At 44.4% G+C, this 15,567-nt stretch overlaps 1 protein-coding gene across 8 annotated transcripts; it reads left to right on the top strand.

Moving 5' to 3' along the window:
- The first annotated feature begins 71 nt into the window (after positions 1 to 71).
- On the top strand, positions 72 to 15,528 carry TMPRSS3 (transmembrane serine protease 3). Of its 8 annotated transcripts, none has more exons than XM_023924553.2 (12): positions 72 to 162; positions 588 to 698; positions 1,587 to 1,703; positions 3,068 to 3,191; positions 4,186 to 4,311; positions 5,011 to 5,054; positions 6,494 to 6,659; positions 8,410 to 8,579; positions 9,914 to 10,009; positions 11,144 to 11,286; positions 12,377 to 12,529; positions 15,199 to 15,528. In XM_023924553.2, exons 2-12 carry the CDS (start codon positions 608 to 610, stop codon positions 15,217 to 15,219), a joined length of 1,251 nt encoding a protein of 416 aa, XP_023780321.1. In that variant the 5' UTR covers positions 72 to 162; positions 588 to 607; the 3' UTR covers positions 15,220 to 15,528. The 8 variants fall into 8 exon arrangements, 4 of the variants coding, with proteins under 4 accessions (XP_023780321.1, XP_023780303.1, XP_023780329.1 ...); XR_015284032.1 differs by having other exon boundaries at positions 84 to 162; positions 11,144 to 11,767; XR_015284030.1 differs by having other exon boundaries at positions 123 to 463; positions 11,144 to 11,767.
- Positions 15,529 to 15,567: the final 39 nt, after the last annotated feature.

Below are 15,567 nucleotides of genomic sequence, written 5' to 3'. Positions count from 1 at the left end.
TCCAATCACAGACTGGGGTTAGAAATATGCAAAGTACAGTGACTAATTACAACCAATCAGGGGAGAGATCTGGGAACATTCTAGAAACATAACCTTATATGGGGTGACTTGATTAACATAACGAACTGCCATGAGCCGTTTCTCTTTCGCCACAACCTCAAGGTATGCTTCCCAAGGCTTGAACTTAATGCCTGTATTTTTCTGGGCAAAGTTGGCTTGGGTCCCCAGCCAGATCCATTCCCACAGAGGTGCTCATATTCTTGAAAAGCTCTGAGTGAGATTTAGCCCATGAAAATGAAAATTTGGAGCTCCCATTGTTGACTGCATTGAGGACAGGTGCTCTGCAGGGACACAGTTCAGATCCTCCCAAAGCAAATGCTCAAGGTATATCCGAGAGCAGCAGCAGCCCCAAATCTCTTGGAATTTTCTCATTCTCTGAGAAAGCAAACCCAAATCCCTTCAGGTGAGGTCAGTTCATAGAGTATATCCAGGAGTTATTGATGATAACTAGCTTAATGTCAGATAAATCTTTTTATTTGCAAACTTAGCTGGTTTAACCTCATGGAAGCTTTATCTCTGTTTTCCAGGTGATATTGAACCACCTTCAATGTGCCATGCTCTTGCCTCCCTAAAATACTTCCCATTTATCTGTGGTCTGTTCTTTGCAGTAATCCTAGCAGTTGCCATTGGCCTGGGTGGTGAGTACCATTAGTTATTCATTAGGTTCTCACTTAACCATTCAAATGCTTAATTTTTCATGAGCCTTTTACTGAGAATGGAATTAAACTGCTACTGTGGCTTGTTTGTGGAAGTAAAAAATCTTGTTGATGTGATGGCTTTAAATTTTATTTACATGTAGGGATAAAATAGGTCTGGCACTCATGAGAGGACTGGTGTAATATTTGCAACCCTGGGGAACCTGCAGCTTCAGGACACCTTTCTCTAGTAAAATTTTGTCAGGTCCCCTCGAGCAGTGAGATGAGTTTAGAAACTGAGGGTATAGAAACCCCCTGTGGGTAGCCACAGCATATTTCTGTCTTGTAATTCACTTCTCTAAGTTTGCTTTCAAAGAACTAGAAAACTTTCCCTTATCAAAAACAACTTCTACAAAGGAAAAAAAAAATTGCAGAATGAGTTTAGTTGTGGCTGGGAAGTGACCTGCTCCAGTCCAGGGGTCAAATATATTGCTGTGTCTCCACACCTGGAATAGGGATCAGCTTGTTGAGGCATTCCCTTGTGAAGAGTGAGCACTGGATGTGTTTTCCAAGGGTCTCCCTAATTTCCTGGCCAGGGTCTGAGGCACCAGGCAGGAACTCACCCTCAAGTGAAATTTAAACTGGGATTTAGAGGGAGCTGGGAAGGAGTCAGCACACACAGCAAGGCTGACTCCTCCCACGAGTCATTACTAATAAATGAGTTTTAGCAGCACCATAGAGCAACCTCCAGGTGGTATTTCAAAAGTTCCTGGAGTACAGGAGCTGGCTTTTTCTTAGCAAGACTGAAATCTGGGCAGATAATGGAATGCAGAAGTGTTAAATTAAAATCCCAGTGTGTTTTATTGCCCTATGTTCTTTCATTCCTTTTAGTCCAGTACAACTGCATTGGGAAGTTTCGCTGTCGATCATCCTTTAAGTGTATCCAGAAATCAGCCAGGTGCAATGGTGTCTTCAACTGTAAAGAAGGGGAGGATGAGTACAGATGTGGTAATTTAATTTTGATTATAAATCCCTCCTACCTCCTCCTGTAGAATTGGCAAGTTACCAAGGAACGCTTGTTGTAAAGACTTTGGGTGATACAAGAAAGACAGAGACCAGTGGAATATCTAAATTACCACTTCAGAGTAATTATCTTTCTGAGGTACTGGTTTACAGTTTATGAAAAATCAAACTGCTTTTCAGAGGAATGTGATGATTGTTGAATATTGTTACTGCCATTTTTGATAATTTCCTCCATTAGAAGCCCAGATGCTTTTTGTCTGCTCCCATGTCCTCTGCCTCCAAGGTACAACCCCACTGCCTTGTGGTGTGTAAATGCAGAGCTCTGTGATATTCACACTGTTGTGCTGTGCCAGTTTTGAAGATTGCAAAAGCCTGGTGTTATCTTAAAGGATGTGGGAATGGGAGAAGTCAGCCTTTTGTGCACTCAGTACTGCAGAGTTTGCTGCTTCATGTGTGAAATGGATAACTTATTTCTGAATTTCTCTCTGTGGTAGTTTTGGGAATCACAGGGATGTTTTAAATGGTACTTCCCTGTCCTGTCCTATAGAAGATGACTGCGGTGTTCACAGCCATTGGAGGGAAAGGACTTTAATATTAAAGAACAGAAAAACTGGGTTTTAGCTCAGTGCCTCTGTAATCCTGGCTCCTGTACTTGAGGCAGCACAGCTTTCCATCTGTGCTGTAGGAGGAATGACAGGAACCACAGGCTTTTGGCCCCAGCTAACCCTGCCCTCCCCAGCATTTGGGGAGTTTTCCTCAGGGAGGCTTGAGGCCTCCATGGAGCCAGTGGCAATACTTCTGCTTTTCCTGTCTTCCTTTGCAATTCCAACACACTGGAATTGTGGGCACGTGTGGGAAAGCCCTGTTCAGCAGCGACCACGTGCATGGCCTCCCTTCTCCCTGGAAACACCACACTGATGTGCCCTTTCCCAGGTCCAGGACAGCTGGGCACAAGAGCATCCACCCCTCTGACACAGGAGGTGCTCCCCACCTTCCATCCCTAACCCTGACCATGGGTTTCCTCAGGGCAAAGCACCTGCAGCTCCAGCTCACTGCAATCAGCAAGAGTGGCAGCCTCCACCACCTGTATTAGAGCTGACATTCCCATGAGAAAAGATTTTTTCCCCTAGCTGTCCTAGCTCACAGTACCTTAGTTCCCTTCTTTAATGGGAGGGGAAAAAACAAAGCACAGAAAAAATCTGTCAAAGAATCCAAGTGTCGATAAAGACAAGCAGTAAAAACTCAGCGAGCCAGAAAACACAGACACCACAGTTTTGCCTTGGCACTGTCATGTGCCTGATGTTGATCTTCACAGCTCACTGAGGCTTTTCTTGTCCTGAATCTCAAAGTCAGGCTGAGTGGGAAGAGGGCAGTGCTGCAAGTGTTCACCTTTGGGTCCTGGCGAACGGTCTGCTCCGACGACTGGAGGGCAGAGTACGGGAACACCACCTGCAAACACCTGGGCTTCTCAAGGTATGGGCACCAAGCACCAGCAACTTTATTTGGCATTTTGAACAAACTCTGAGGTTTTGAGGCTTTCTAATGAAACCTCGTGTTTCTTTGTGCCTTAAAAATGGCTTAATAGTCCACCTTTGTGAGTGATACGATTGATATTCGAGATGATGTGGGAAATGCTTCTGAGTAGTTGTACATGGCAAATACCTTTTACTGCTATAAATCCTGCATGATGGCTAAATATAATGGCTTGGCTAAATCTTCCCTGTGTGCCCAATTCCTATTTGTCACTCTAGTAGCCTGTCAGAGAGGCACTAAAAACATATGAGCATTTTCCACTTCTTTTACTTCCCCTGTAGGTAAATTGTATACACAATTCATGCCATGACATCTGATAGGATTTAAGGTCCACCTCATAATTATAGAAGAACATGGCAAGGCAGTTCTTGATGGATTGATCCCATTCCTGAAAAAGCACCATTTCTTTCAGAAACTTCCACAAAACTGAGGAAGATTTGAAGTCGTGATTTAGCATGATGCTCTGTTATTTCTTACCATGACATCATTCTGATTTCTTTCATAGTTAGCCGTATAAATCTTCTTTGAATAAATTCTTGTTGTCTTCAGGATAAAATACATCTCAATTTTTAAACAAAGATATTAAAAATTATTCATCCTCCCTGCCACAAAACATAACTCTAGAAAAAGGAGACAATGAGCTTGTTAGTGCCTCAGGAAATGGTCCAACCACTTACAGTGAAAAGCTCCATTGTAATATTACAATTAAAATTTACTTTCTCTGCCAGTTAAATGCATCTCAGCATGTGTGGCTTCAACACAGGATTATGTCAAAAATACATCCACGTGGTAAGGAGCATAGGGGGAGGATAGAATTACTTTTATCAGATGTCAGAATCCGATTATTGTGGTTTTCATTAGCAGAACTGGTGAATTATTTAAGCAGATTGCTGTGGTGCTGTCTGGGGAAGCTGTGTTTATGGTTTATTTGCAGTTATGTGAGTTCAGGTTACCTGCCCGTGGCTGCAGTCGAAAAACAGTTCCAAAGACACTTCGTATCCCTCAGCCACTGGTTCTCAGCTGACCAAGTGACATCCCTGCACAATGCCACCAACCTCAGGTATGCCTCAGCTGCTTCAGGATTCAGAATTCTCCCTCAGTGGAAGGGGAATTATTGGTGGTTTGGGATTGTTGCTGTTTTTTCAGGCATGTAGTACTTTGTAAGTGTTTGGTGGTGTTACACATGCTAGACTGAGGTTCAGCAGCAGTCCTGCTGGAATATGAATAAGAGTCTGATTCAAGACCCATTAAAATCAACAAAGGCTTTCAAATGAGCTGTTTGAAATGACTCTTTGTCCCATGATGCCATTTTTGCAAATGGATAAGCACCAGGCACTTCTTTTTCCATTATGAAGCAGTTTGTTTCAGTTTGCAGATCCTCACACGTTTCCCGGTGGGTTTTATGAACCCTTTATGGTCCATTTATTCCTCCTGATGAATGCTGGTTTTTCTTAGTTACCTTCCAGTGAGAGGGGAGCAGTGAATCTGAGGAGATTTCAGAGCTGCTGATGAGCTTTCCCTTGTGGAAGAGTGAACCTCTCTTCAGCAGGGCAGCATATGGTCTGCAGCCTCCTGATGGTGGCCAAGCTCCTGACTTCAGTATTTCAGTTAAAGATTAGATTGGAAGAGTTCATGCCTTTCTACCTCTTTCAATATATGAGTTATTTAGATTTGTGTGCACAGGAAAATGATACAATATTGAAAAAACCTCAAAGTGTTTGTGAATTTGGACTAATGATTCACTGTCTTCTCATCTCAGGGAGGAGTGCACTTCTGGTAAAGTGATCATCTTGAAGTGTTTGGGTAAGGATCAGAAAATGTGAAAATAAAAGCAGAATTTTTTCTTATTTATTAATTTTTAAAACTTAACTTATTTTAATATATTATTTAATATTTTAATATTAGTCTTAATTATAATACAAATCAAATTAATATAAAATATAAATCAATATGTATTACATAATCAACACCATCATTCATAAATATTACATATTATTCATATTACTATATTAATCCATGTATTATTAATATTAATATTACTATGTAAAGTAATATAAACAGTATATTAGTTAATATATTGTCAATATTAATATTACTATGTAAAATAATATTTATATATTAAGTTAATACTTATATAACTTATTTAATTTTATTTTATTATATAAATTATCATATTAATATTTATTAATGATTTAATATGTTAGTAATTTAATAATTTTAATTTTTTTAATTCTTTCTAATTTGTCCTTTTCCACTGCATGGTAAGAGTTGGGAGAAACTGTGTACTCAGGGCATATCATACTATCAGTTCATCACACCAAAGAAAAACTGTATTTTTTATGTAAAATTGGAAAGAATTTCAGAAAGGGAAAATAGGCTGGGAGGGCAGATTGGGAGAATCAGATAGCAGGAGGATTTCAGTGAGAATCCCAGTAGGAAGTGTATATTTAAGGACTGTGTGTTGAGTCCATGGACTCACACTGTAATTCCAAGTTTTTGGCACCTTGGCAGGAAAAAGGGAAATTCTGCCTTAACTGAATTTTCATCCCACACCTCTCCATGCCACCTAGTTTTCAGACTGGGATACAGAAAGTCAAAACACAACAGCAAAATCACCACGAGGCGAGAGGAGATGCTTGAGCCTGCCTCTGTGGGACCCTGAGGATGAAGGAGGGCAGAGCAGGGGGGTTTTACAGCTCAGCTGAGCTCTGCACCTGCAGGGATGGGACAGACATGGACCCCACAGCCCCAGAGCATGAGTGACCTGCAGGGATGGGACAGACATGGACCCCACATCCCCAGAGCATGAGTGACCTGCAGGGATGGGACAGACATGGACCCCACAGCCCCAGAGCATGAGTGACCTGCAGGGATGGGACAGACATGGACCCCACATCCCCAGAGCATGAGTGACCTGCAGGGATGGAGGGAGACATGGACCCCACATCCCCAGAGCATGAGTGACCTGCAGGGATGGGACAGACATGGACCCCACAGCCCCAGAGCATGAGTGACCTGCAGGGATGGGACAGACATGGACCCCACATCCCCAGAGCATGAGTGACCTGCAGGGATGGAGGGAGGAGGAGAAACATCTGGGATGTGGCCATGGGGATGGGGTGGGGATGCTCCAGCTGCAGACACCTCCCACCCTCATCAAGGCTGGGAGAAGAGGGGCTGAAAGTGACCCAAAATCCAGGGCTGTGTTTCCTCTCTGGACTGTAACCTTTTCTCCCTGGCAGCGTGTGGGACCCGGGCCAGCTACGGGCCGCGGATTGTGGGGGGCAACGCGTCGTCCCCCCGGCAGTGGCCCTGGCAGGTCAGCCTGCAGTTCCAGGGCCACCACCTGTGCGGGGGCTCCGTCATCGCCCCGCGCTGGATCCTCACGGCCGCCCACTGCGTCTACGAGTGAGTGCACAAAGCCCCCTGCTCGGGGACACTCTGCTTGCTCTGACAAACCACCCTCAGGACTCGCTGCCCCATCCTTGACTGGTGCCTTAGGGTTTTAGCATTTTATTTTTCATGTGTTTGTCACCCTGTAATTCTTTAGTGTATGACTCTTAAATTCCATATTCTTTGTCAGCTGCTGCTTTCCCGTTTTGGTCAGACAACACAATTCCTCTCCAGGCCTGGGAATCAACCTCACTGCCTCAGGCCCTGAGAAATGTAAACAAAACTGGGGGGCAGGAAACTTGGGGTAAATGACTTCATTACCTGCAGCTGGAATTGGAAGATTCACCCCCAAAATGGACCAAACTTATAAAAGTGTGAAAACCCATGACCCATCGTCCAGTTTTGGGTGTAGCCCCTGGGAGGGCTTCATCTGCCCTAAATGTACCTGAAAGCCCAATAAATATCCATATATCAATAAATATAACCACTTTTTATTCCCTTAATTTTGTCTGGCCTCTGTTTTTAGGTAGTCCCCAAAAAGCATCATAACATTTAGGCCGTTCCTTTCTCTTTTTATATGAGTCTTTATTGAATAAAAGCTTCCCTAAGAAGTGATCCAAACACAGGGCCCCAGTTTCCAAATGTTCTGGCCACTCACAGCTCCCTGGGAAAACATCTTAAAACAAGATTTAAGTGCTAGATTTTAGATATCCCAACCTACAGTTTCTGTAAATTGCACGTACAGAATTTGTATCTGGCTTCTCTGATCCACTGGAGCTCCAAAATAAATTACAGGATTCTTTTCAAGTTGACAAGATCAATCAGTGATCCTTTTTATGCAGCTGAAGAGGTCTTCAGGCTGTAAATAGATGCTAAATAGTTATTTAAGCTCTTCTTCTTTGTGTAATTGCAAACATATTTATAATGAACTGTGTGGTTTTGCAGTCTTATTTGATGCTAATAGTGCAGGAGCACTTCTTGCTCTTACAAACTCCAGAACACTTTCACCAAAGATATTTAGACAGCTAGAATGGGGTTTGTCTGACCACTCTTAGCCACATACAACAAGGATGCCTTCTTCTGAGTAAGTTCTTGTAGGATGCTTTTATACCCAGTAGAGAGAAGAGATGGGACAGACAAACCCCACTCCTAGTTCCTATTTTGAGCCCTGTGTTGCCATAAAAAATAGGAATTCAGCATTTTAGAACCTTTGTCCTTGACTTTGTTCCCCCCAAGGTGGAGTGTGGTGAGTTTGAAGGGTGATGGGGATGGGAACTGGCAACACAACCCACGTTCCTGGAGTCTGTTCCCAGGGGAGTGAGGCCAAAAGGAGAGGAGCTGGAGGCTGAAGGATGTGCCAGCTCATGAAACACTTTGCAGAAGGGAAGCTTCTCCTTGAAAATGCCTTGCCACAAGCACTGCTGAGGTCTGGCTGAGTGCAGGTGTGCCAGGCAGCAGCTGTGGGGTCTCATAGGAGCACAGACAGCTGGGCTGATGAAAAACTCTCACATATTTGTACTAAGATAGAGATAATTGCATTGATAATATACCAGTGACCCAGTGTCTTACTAAGATTAGCCACCCCTTTTACATTTTTAAAATTAGATGCAAAGCATAGCCATGATTGATAGAGAGGTAAGCCAGCACAGCAGACTGGTGTTATTTGCCTGTAGAGATTTATGTGGTCCACAAGCTCAGGGGACAATTAGTGAAATCTGAGGGTTTTCCTGGAGGTTTGACACTCTCTCCTACCTCTTTGTTCCAGCCTGTACTTGCCGAGCTCCTGGAGCGTTCAGGTCGGATTTGTGACTCATCAGGACACCCAGGTTCACCCACATTCGGTGGAAAAAATCATTTACCATCGGAATTATAAACCCAAGACTATGGGGAATGACATAGCACTGATGAAACTGGCAGCACCCCTTGCTCTCAATGGTAATTTATCTCTGTGAGCTTTCACTTTCTCACATTCCCAGCTAAAACCCCTCAGTCCACACAAAACCAGCAGGAACCCCCCAGCCTCAGTGTGAGCACCTCCTCTGTACTCCCTCTCCAGGCATGGACAGCAGCAACGTGCTGCAAAATGTTCCCAGTCCACTCTGCTATTGATTTACTGCAGGCATTTATTAATAGGCAAACATTAACTTTATTCTTTCTAAATATTCTTCCTATCTAAAATAAACACCCTGCCTCATTCAGCTTGGAGGTCAAAGAGATTTTTATCATGTCCTTTCTGTGAGTACTTGGGGACCCAGAAGTGTCCAAAGCTGAAAATCAAGCTTGAATTTCAAAGAGAAGGAAATTCAAATATAATGATGATTTAAATGAAAATTACTTTTATTTTCTTGATAGGATGCTACCTGCAGCTGATACAATGAGTTGAAATAATATGTAATAATATTGTATGAATTGAAATGATCACCTGCCAATACCTCCTGATCTCTGTGAGCTGACTGCAAAGGGGAGCTGGTGCTCTTTGACACATCTAGGCAGCTGCTTTCTAAATCAACTCTCTTGTAATGGTTTAAAATTTCACCATTAATGAAAATTAAGCTTGATTTCGTTCTGTTTGTCTCTCTTCTGCCCTTGAATAGCTCTGGGAAGCTGTAAGGAGCAGCAGTGGCTCTGCACCTGAGCACGATCCCACTGTGTTCCATGCTGGGGGCTGATGCTTTGAGCTGGGATCGCTGCACTGTGGGGAACAGAACCACTGGGGGCTGCCCAGTTATATTCTCTATTTTCCCTCCCTTTTCTCAGCACCCATTTGTCCCTGCAAGCATCAAGCACTGGTTTTATTGCATGAAATTCCATGTCCCAGAGCACAGAGGCACCGAAACTCTGTGAGCTGATGGGTGGGAGGCAAAGAACCCTCCCAAGAATCTTTTTGCCCTCTCAGGGATGTGCACACCCAGCTCCTTGTCTCACCCCAGCAGCCCTGGGGACTCTGATCTTCCCTTCAGCTGTATTTCTAGTTTGCTCATTCTTCAATGTATTGACCTGTTGACACCTCCTTGTGCTTCTTCTTACCCAAAACTCATTTGGGCTGCTGGGAGTGTTGTCTCAAACCCTCAATGTTGCCCACAAGACAAAAAACCTGCAGAAAACTGCCAGGCTATTTATGTGAGGAGTGGGTGGTGTTCATCACAAGTTCACTACAAACCAAATCTTCAAGTTTTTCTGAGACATATAAACTTTTTCTGCTAAATTTTGATTCTCTTCTCTCTCCCTCTTTTTTTTTTTCTTCTTTTTTTTTTTTTTTTTTTCAATAGGTCACACTGAACCGATCTGTCTGCCCAATTTTGGTGAACATTTCCCAGCAGGGAAAATGTGTTGGGTATCAGGATGGGGAGCAACTGTGGAAGGAGGTATTTTAAATTGTCTGCTGATAATTTCGCTACATGCACTCATGTACAGTAAATACAAGATTTGGTTGGAGCACTGTTTAACACTAAATTTTCTGGATTATCTGGAGGGGGAGGAAAGACATATTACTAAATTTTATGCACAAACTGAACTGCAAAAGCGCTGTGCAAACTCTTACCACAAGGAATGGATGGGTATTCTCTGAAACAGTTGAAAATTGCACATATAAAATGTCCCCAGTGTTGTTCTAAGTGAAACAGGCTGTGGCCTTTAGAACTCCAAGAATAGGAAGCACAGCATGAATGCAAGAATTAAATGTTCCTTTTTTTCTGAGAAAGCATATGTGTATTTTAATGCAGGTTGGGTGATGTAGAAATTGGATAAAACATCAAAAAGAAAAGGGATTTTTTTTTTTTTACCATGACTCATGGGTCATGCTAATCAATAATATAAACTGAACCACCTTCACCTGAAAATGGGTGAATTATCAGGCAATTGTTTTTTATCATTCTTCATTCATGTCACTGAACGTGTTCCCGTTGTTCAGAGAACAAGAACAGAACATTACCTGACCCACAGATAACAGCCAAAGGTGGGGGGAAAATGAAAGCAAGGTTTGCCACATTAAAAAAAAAAACAACCAGCCTTAAATTGACAATAGGCAGTGTGCAAATACTTCCCTTTGTGGAAAGGATCCGTTCAGGCTCTGAATGAAATAAAATAAATATTTATAAAGTAAATCAGATGTTTGCAGATGATTTGTTGACTAACAGAACAGGCGATAAATTCAGAACAAGTTTTGGCACTAGTCTTGAACACAATGTTCAACAAGTTTTTTTAGTTCATTAGTGTAATTAATTGTCTATTTTGAAGTGGAAATGCACAAAGTCCATGTTTTATTGTTATTTTATTGTTATTTTATACACTGTGATAATCCACATCTCTACAGAGTGGATAATTGCTGTGTTCTGTAAGTGATGAGACACCAAGTTGCCTTACTTTTTTCTTGTCATTTAACCACATTTCTTTCATCCTTCCTTGCCAATTCTTTGTATATAAAACATCCTCTGTTTATAAATGGAGATTATTTTCGAGGACAGGAAGGTTTTTTCTGGTTTTTTTCTGTTTTTTAACAGGTGACACATCTGACACCATGAATTATGCAGGTGTTCCTCTGATTTCCAATGCAATTTGCAATCACAGGGATGTCTATGGTGGGATCATAACTTCTTCAATGCTTTGTGCTGGTTTCCTAAAGGGAGGGGTGGACACCTGCCAGGTATGGAAGTTTCCAAACTGCAACTGTGCTCATTGGAAATGGAAAAATATGAGTGATAAGTTATCACAAGGCACTCCCAGGCTTTTCTTGGGCAAACATTTGGGTTTGTGCCATTTATTCTGCTTATCACGATTATCAATCACTGACCACGTGCATTCACACGCTACAATTTCCTTTTTATACTTCTTCTCTGGACCTTATCTGGATACTTCTGATGCCAGATTTGCTTAAGACATATTTTGCTGCATGTGCTGCAGCAGGGTGCCATCCTTTCTCTGCCTTGGCTGTGACCTCTGCACTGCACTGAATTGCACCTCCCTGCCCTGTGAGCAGCTCCAGAGACCTGCAAGGTGCAGAAAGCCCGTGGTGAAAAGCAGCCAGATTGGGCTGGAGAGGAATTCCTGCTGGAAGGTGTCCCTGTTCCAAGCAGGGGGCTTGGACCTACACAGACTTCAATGTCCCTTCCTACCCAAACCTCTCTGTGAGTCTGTGAACTTCATGTTTCCAGATTTGCTCCATTCCAGTCACACCTGGGACAAAAAAAAGCACAAAGGAAGTGGGTGCCTGGATCTGCATTTCATCCCCTTTTTGCACACAGCCACCCCAAAAGGGCACTTGGCACCAGCTTTTCCTGGGAGACCTGCCCAGAGGCAGCGTGCTCAGCACACAGCTCCACGTGACAGGAGCCCTGCTCTCCAGTGGGACAGGCTTGTTCCAAATTCCCTTTCTTCCAGTTGTGCTGGCTCTGATTCTCGTGGGGCAGGAAACTGCCCCAGCAAAAAAAGAAATGGGGAGTTCTCAGTACTTAAATAAGGGTGCATTGAGTTGAATCTGTGTAGCAAAGTGTCTGGGAAGGGCTGGAAAAGCAGGCAGGAGCAGGCAGGGAAGGAGGTGAGATGTGAGCTTGGTGTCTCATACATGTCTCAAAAGTCTCCAAGTCCTGCTGTAATGTGCTTTTCCCAGGACCCAGAACAGAGCAGAAACAAGAGATTTTGAATTACTGGACTATGTCTCTCCCCCTTCCTCCCCAGATAGACATTTCCATGCTTTTCTGGGACACTGACATTTGTTTTAATTCTTTTTCCCCCAGGGAGACAGTGGGGGGCCTTTGGCATGTGAAGATATGAGTATCTGGAAGCTGGTGGGCACCACCAGCTTTGGAGTGGGCTGTGCAGAGAAGAACAAGCCGGGTGTCTACAGCAGAACCACTTCCTTCCTGGACTGGATCCATGAGCAGATGGAGGTCTGGCTTTGCCCTGTTCCTCCACCTCTGGTTGTCACTTTGCTCCTCCTGTGCCACATGGGGTGTAGCCCACATTTGTCTGTGTTGTGTGGAGTTGCAGGGGGAGTTTGGGGATGGGGACTGGCCCTCGGGCAGAGCAGGGAGGTGCAGAAGGGCTGAGTCAGGAGATGGGGGTCAAGGAAAGAGATCAGAGGGGACTGTCCTGTGTTCAGTTCTGGTGCCCCCAATATGGGAAGGATGTGGAACTGTTGGATGAAGTCCAGAGAAATGACACAAAGTTGCTGAGAGGACTGGAGCACCTCCACAAGGACATGATAGGACAGTTGTGGCTGTTCAGCCTGAAGAAGAGAAGGTTCTGTGGAGACCTCAGAGAACCTTCCAGAGTCTGAGGAGGCTACAGGGAAGCTGGAGAAGGGCTCTGTCAGGAACTGTAGTGACAGGACAAGGAGTGATGGGTACAAACTGAAAGAGGGGAAATTTAGGTTAGACAGGAAGGAATTCTTTACTGTGAGGGTGGTGAGGCCCTGGCACAGGTTGCACAGGGAGGTTTGTGGATGCCCCTGGATCCCTGGCAGTGTTGAAGGCCAGGTTGGATAAGGCCTGGAGAAGCCTGGGATAGTGGGAAATGTCCCTGCCCATGGCAGGAGAGGCTGGGATGAGCTGATTTTAGAGGTGCCTTCCAACCCTTAACATTCTATGATTCTGTGAGCTGATTTGAAGCCGTGAGGCTGCTACAGAGAAGCCTGGGGAGTGGAAGCTGAGTGGGCCAAAGAAATTGCAGGGAGAACACAGTGTTGGCTAGAAAGAGAGAGAGCAGAGAAGGGAAATGAGGGGACACTGCAGCCACCTTCACCTGACCCAGGGGTGGCCCAGTCTCAGCAGACCAGCTCTGCTGCTGTCAGCACCTCTCCTGTGCTGCCAGAGAGGTGCTGGTTCAGTCAGTGGAGCACAGACAGGTGCTGTGCTGCAGGTGGGACTCCCAGGCTGGGCTCCATTGCCTAAGCAGCGTCATCCAGAGCCATTTCAGAGATCTCAGCCTGTCCTGCCTGGCTCACAGGTGTTGCTGCAGAAGGCAAGGATCTGCAGCTCGCCCTGGGTTGCATCCAGCATCCATCCCCATGAGCATGGCTCAGGTGCCCTGTGAAGGCTCAGGTGGTGCCAGGTGCACTAAGGCACTGCAAGTGGCACTAGACAGGACAAGTGCAAGGCAAGTGAACCTTTCTGCAGGGCCCTGGGAGGATTCTGGACATGCAGGCACAGGTAGAGAACAGTGCATTGGCTTTTGATTGTGATTTCCTGTCTTTGTGGCAAAGCCAACCCTAAGCCCCAGAGCGTGCCCCCATTCTGCTCCAGCCTTGCCCTCGCAGACAGAGCTGCTGTTCCAACACCCAGCTTGCTGGAATGACATTGCATGGACAGCAACGATGCCATTCCAGCACCAGCAATGCAGGCACGTGCTGAAACCACCCCTGTCACCATCTCATTTGTGAAGTATGTGAGACTTCCTCCTCAAACCAAAGTGCCAATATCAAACATTCACAGACAAGCAAATGTCCCAGATAAGGTGATGTGTGCAACTTCAGCTCAGCCCACGTCTGAATACTGCATGACACACACTGTTTTCACAACTTATATGGCACATGAAGATTTGTGCTATCACAAGCCTCTCTGTCACTCAAAGAAAACATGAAAACAGGATATTTCTGAATCTTCAAGACCTGTAATTTTCTTTCCCCTGAATATATCATTGTGATTTATTTGCATATATATATATATATATATGTATATACACAAACATTTCAGTTGGAGAGCTCATATCACATGAAAACACAGATCTCCATTATAAAAGTAAATAATATTATAATATTTAATATTAATGTTATAATATGATTAGTAAATAATTATAAAGTGGTCAAGGGGGAAAAAATGTACAGCAAAAGCTTTGTTAAGCCAAATGCTAAAATACTTTAATTTTTCAGAGGGACATCCTTCAGATGTAATCATTAATTTCTCAGTTTATCCCCTTAGAAAGGATTTTCAGGTACAGCAGGGAAACATAGACACTTTTTAATGGACTGAAGCAAACCTAAAGGAAGTAGAACTAGTGTGCCTGTGGAAGTGGGGCCAAGGGAATGGCAGAGCTGTACTGGGGCATAGCCCAGATCAAACTGGAGCAGAGAAGCTTTGGAGTGACCTTCCAGTACCTGAGGGAGCCTGCAGGAAAAATGGAGAGAGACTATTGACAAGGGCCTGGAGTGACAGGACAAGGGGGAATGGCTTCAAACCAAGAGAGAGTAGATTTAAATTAGATGTTAGGAATAAATTCTTCCCTGTGAGGGTGGGCAGGCCCTGGCACAGGGTACCCAGAGAAGCTGTGGCTGCCCCTGGATCCCTGGCAGTGTCCAAGGCCAGGCTGGACAGGGCTTGGAGCAACCTGGGATAGTGGAAGGTGTCCCTGCCCATGGCAGGGGGGTTGGAATGAGATGGTCTTTAAGGTCCCTTCCAACCCAAGCTGCTCCATGTTTCTGTGATCCCGCTGGCAGGACAGGCTCCAGCAGCCCCTCAGTTCCCTTGCTGACCTGAGTGCAGTGGGAAAACCCTTTCAGAGTTCAACAGGTGGCAACACCAGCATTTGCAACAGATTCATTCATGATTTTTTTTTCCCCCAGAGAGAAGAACTGCAGACCTGAAGAGAGTGGCCGTGCTCTGGGCTCCTGAAAAGCCACATCACACTCCAGCCCTGCAGAAGGACCCAACCCATTCTTGTGGTCACCTGCTCTGAGCTCTGGACCTTCACAGAGCACCTTTTACCATTTCTTTTTGTTACTGGCAACTGCACTTGATGCAAACTGTTGCACATTCAGCCTGTTTTGGGTGGAAGAAGCAGATGGATGATGATCAGTGTGTGTGTCTACTGGCAGTCACAGTAAATTTCACACACAGAAAAAAACTAAGACTGATAATCCTGAATGCTGTCACAATAAAGTTTTGCAGAAAAAGACTCAGAGCAACTTTAGATCAGGTTACTCACTGTTATT

The sequence above is a fragment of the Cyanistes caeruleus genome, chromosome 3, assembly GCF_971803275.1.
Source record: "Cyanistes caeruleus chromosome 3, bCyaCae1.hap1.1, whole genome shotgun sequence".
In the NCBI taxonomy this organism is placed as follows: domain Eukaryota; kingdom Metazoa; phylum Chordata; class Aves; order Passeriformes; family Paridae; genus Cyanistes; species Cyanistes caeruleus.
The sequence above is the reverse complement of the archived record's forward strand: the minus strand, read 5'-3'. Positions and strand labels throughout refer to the sequence as shown.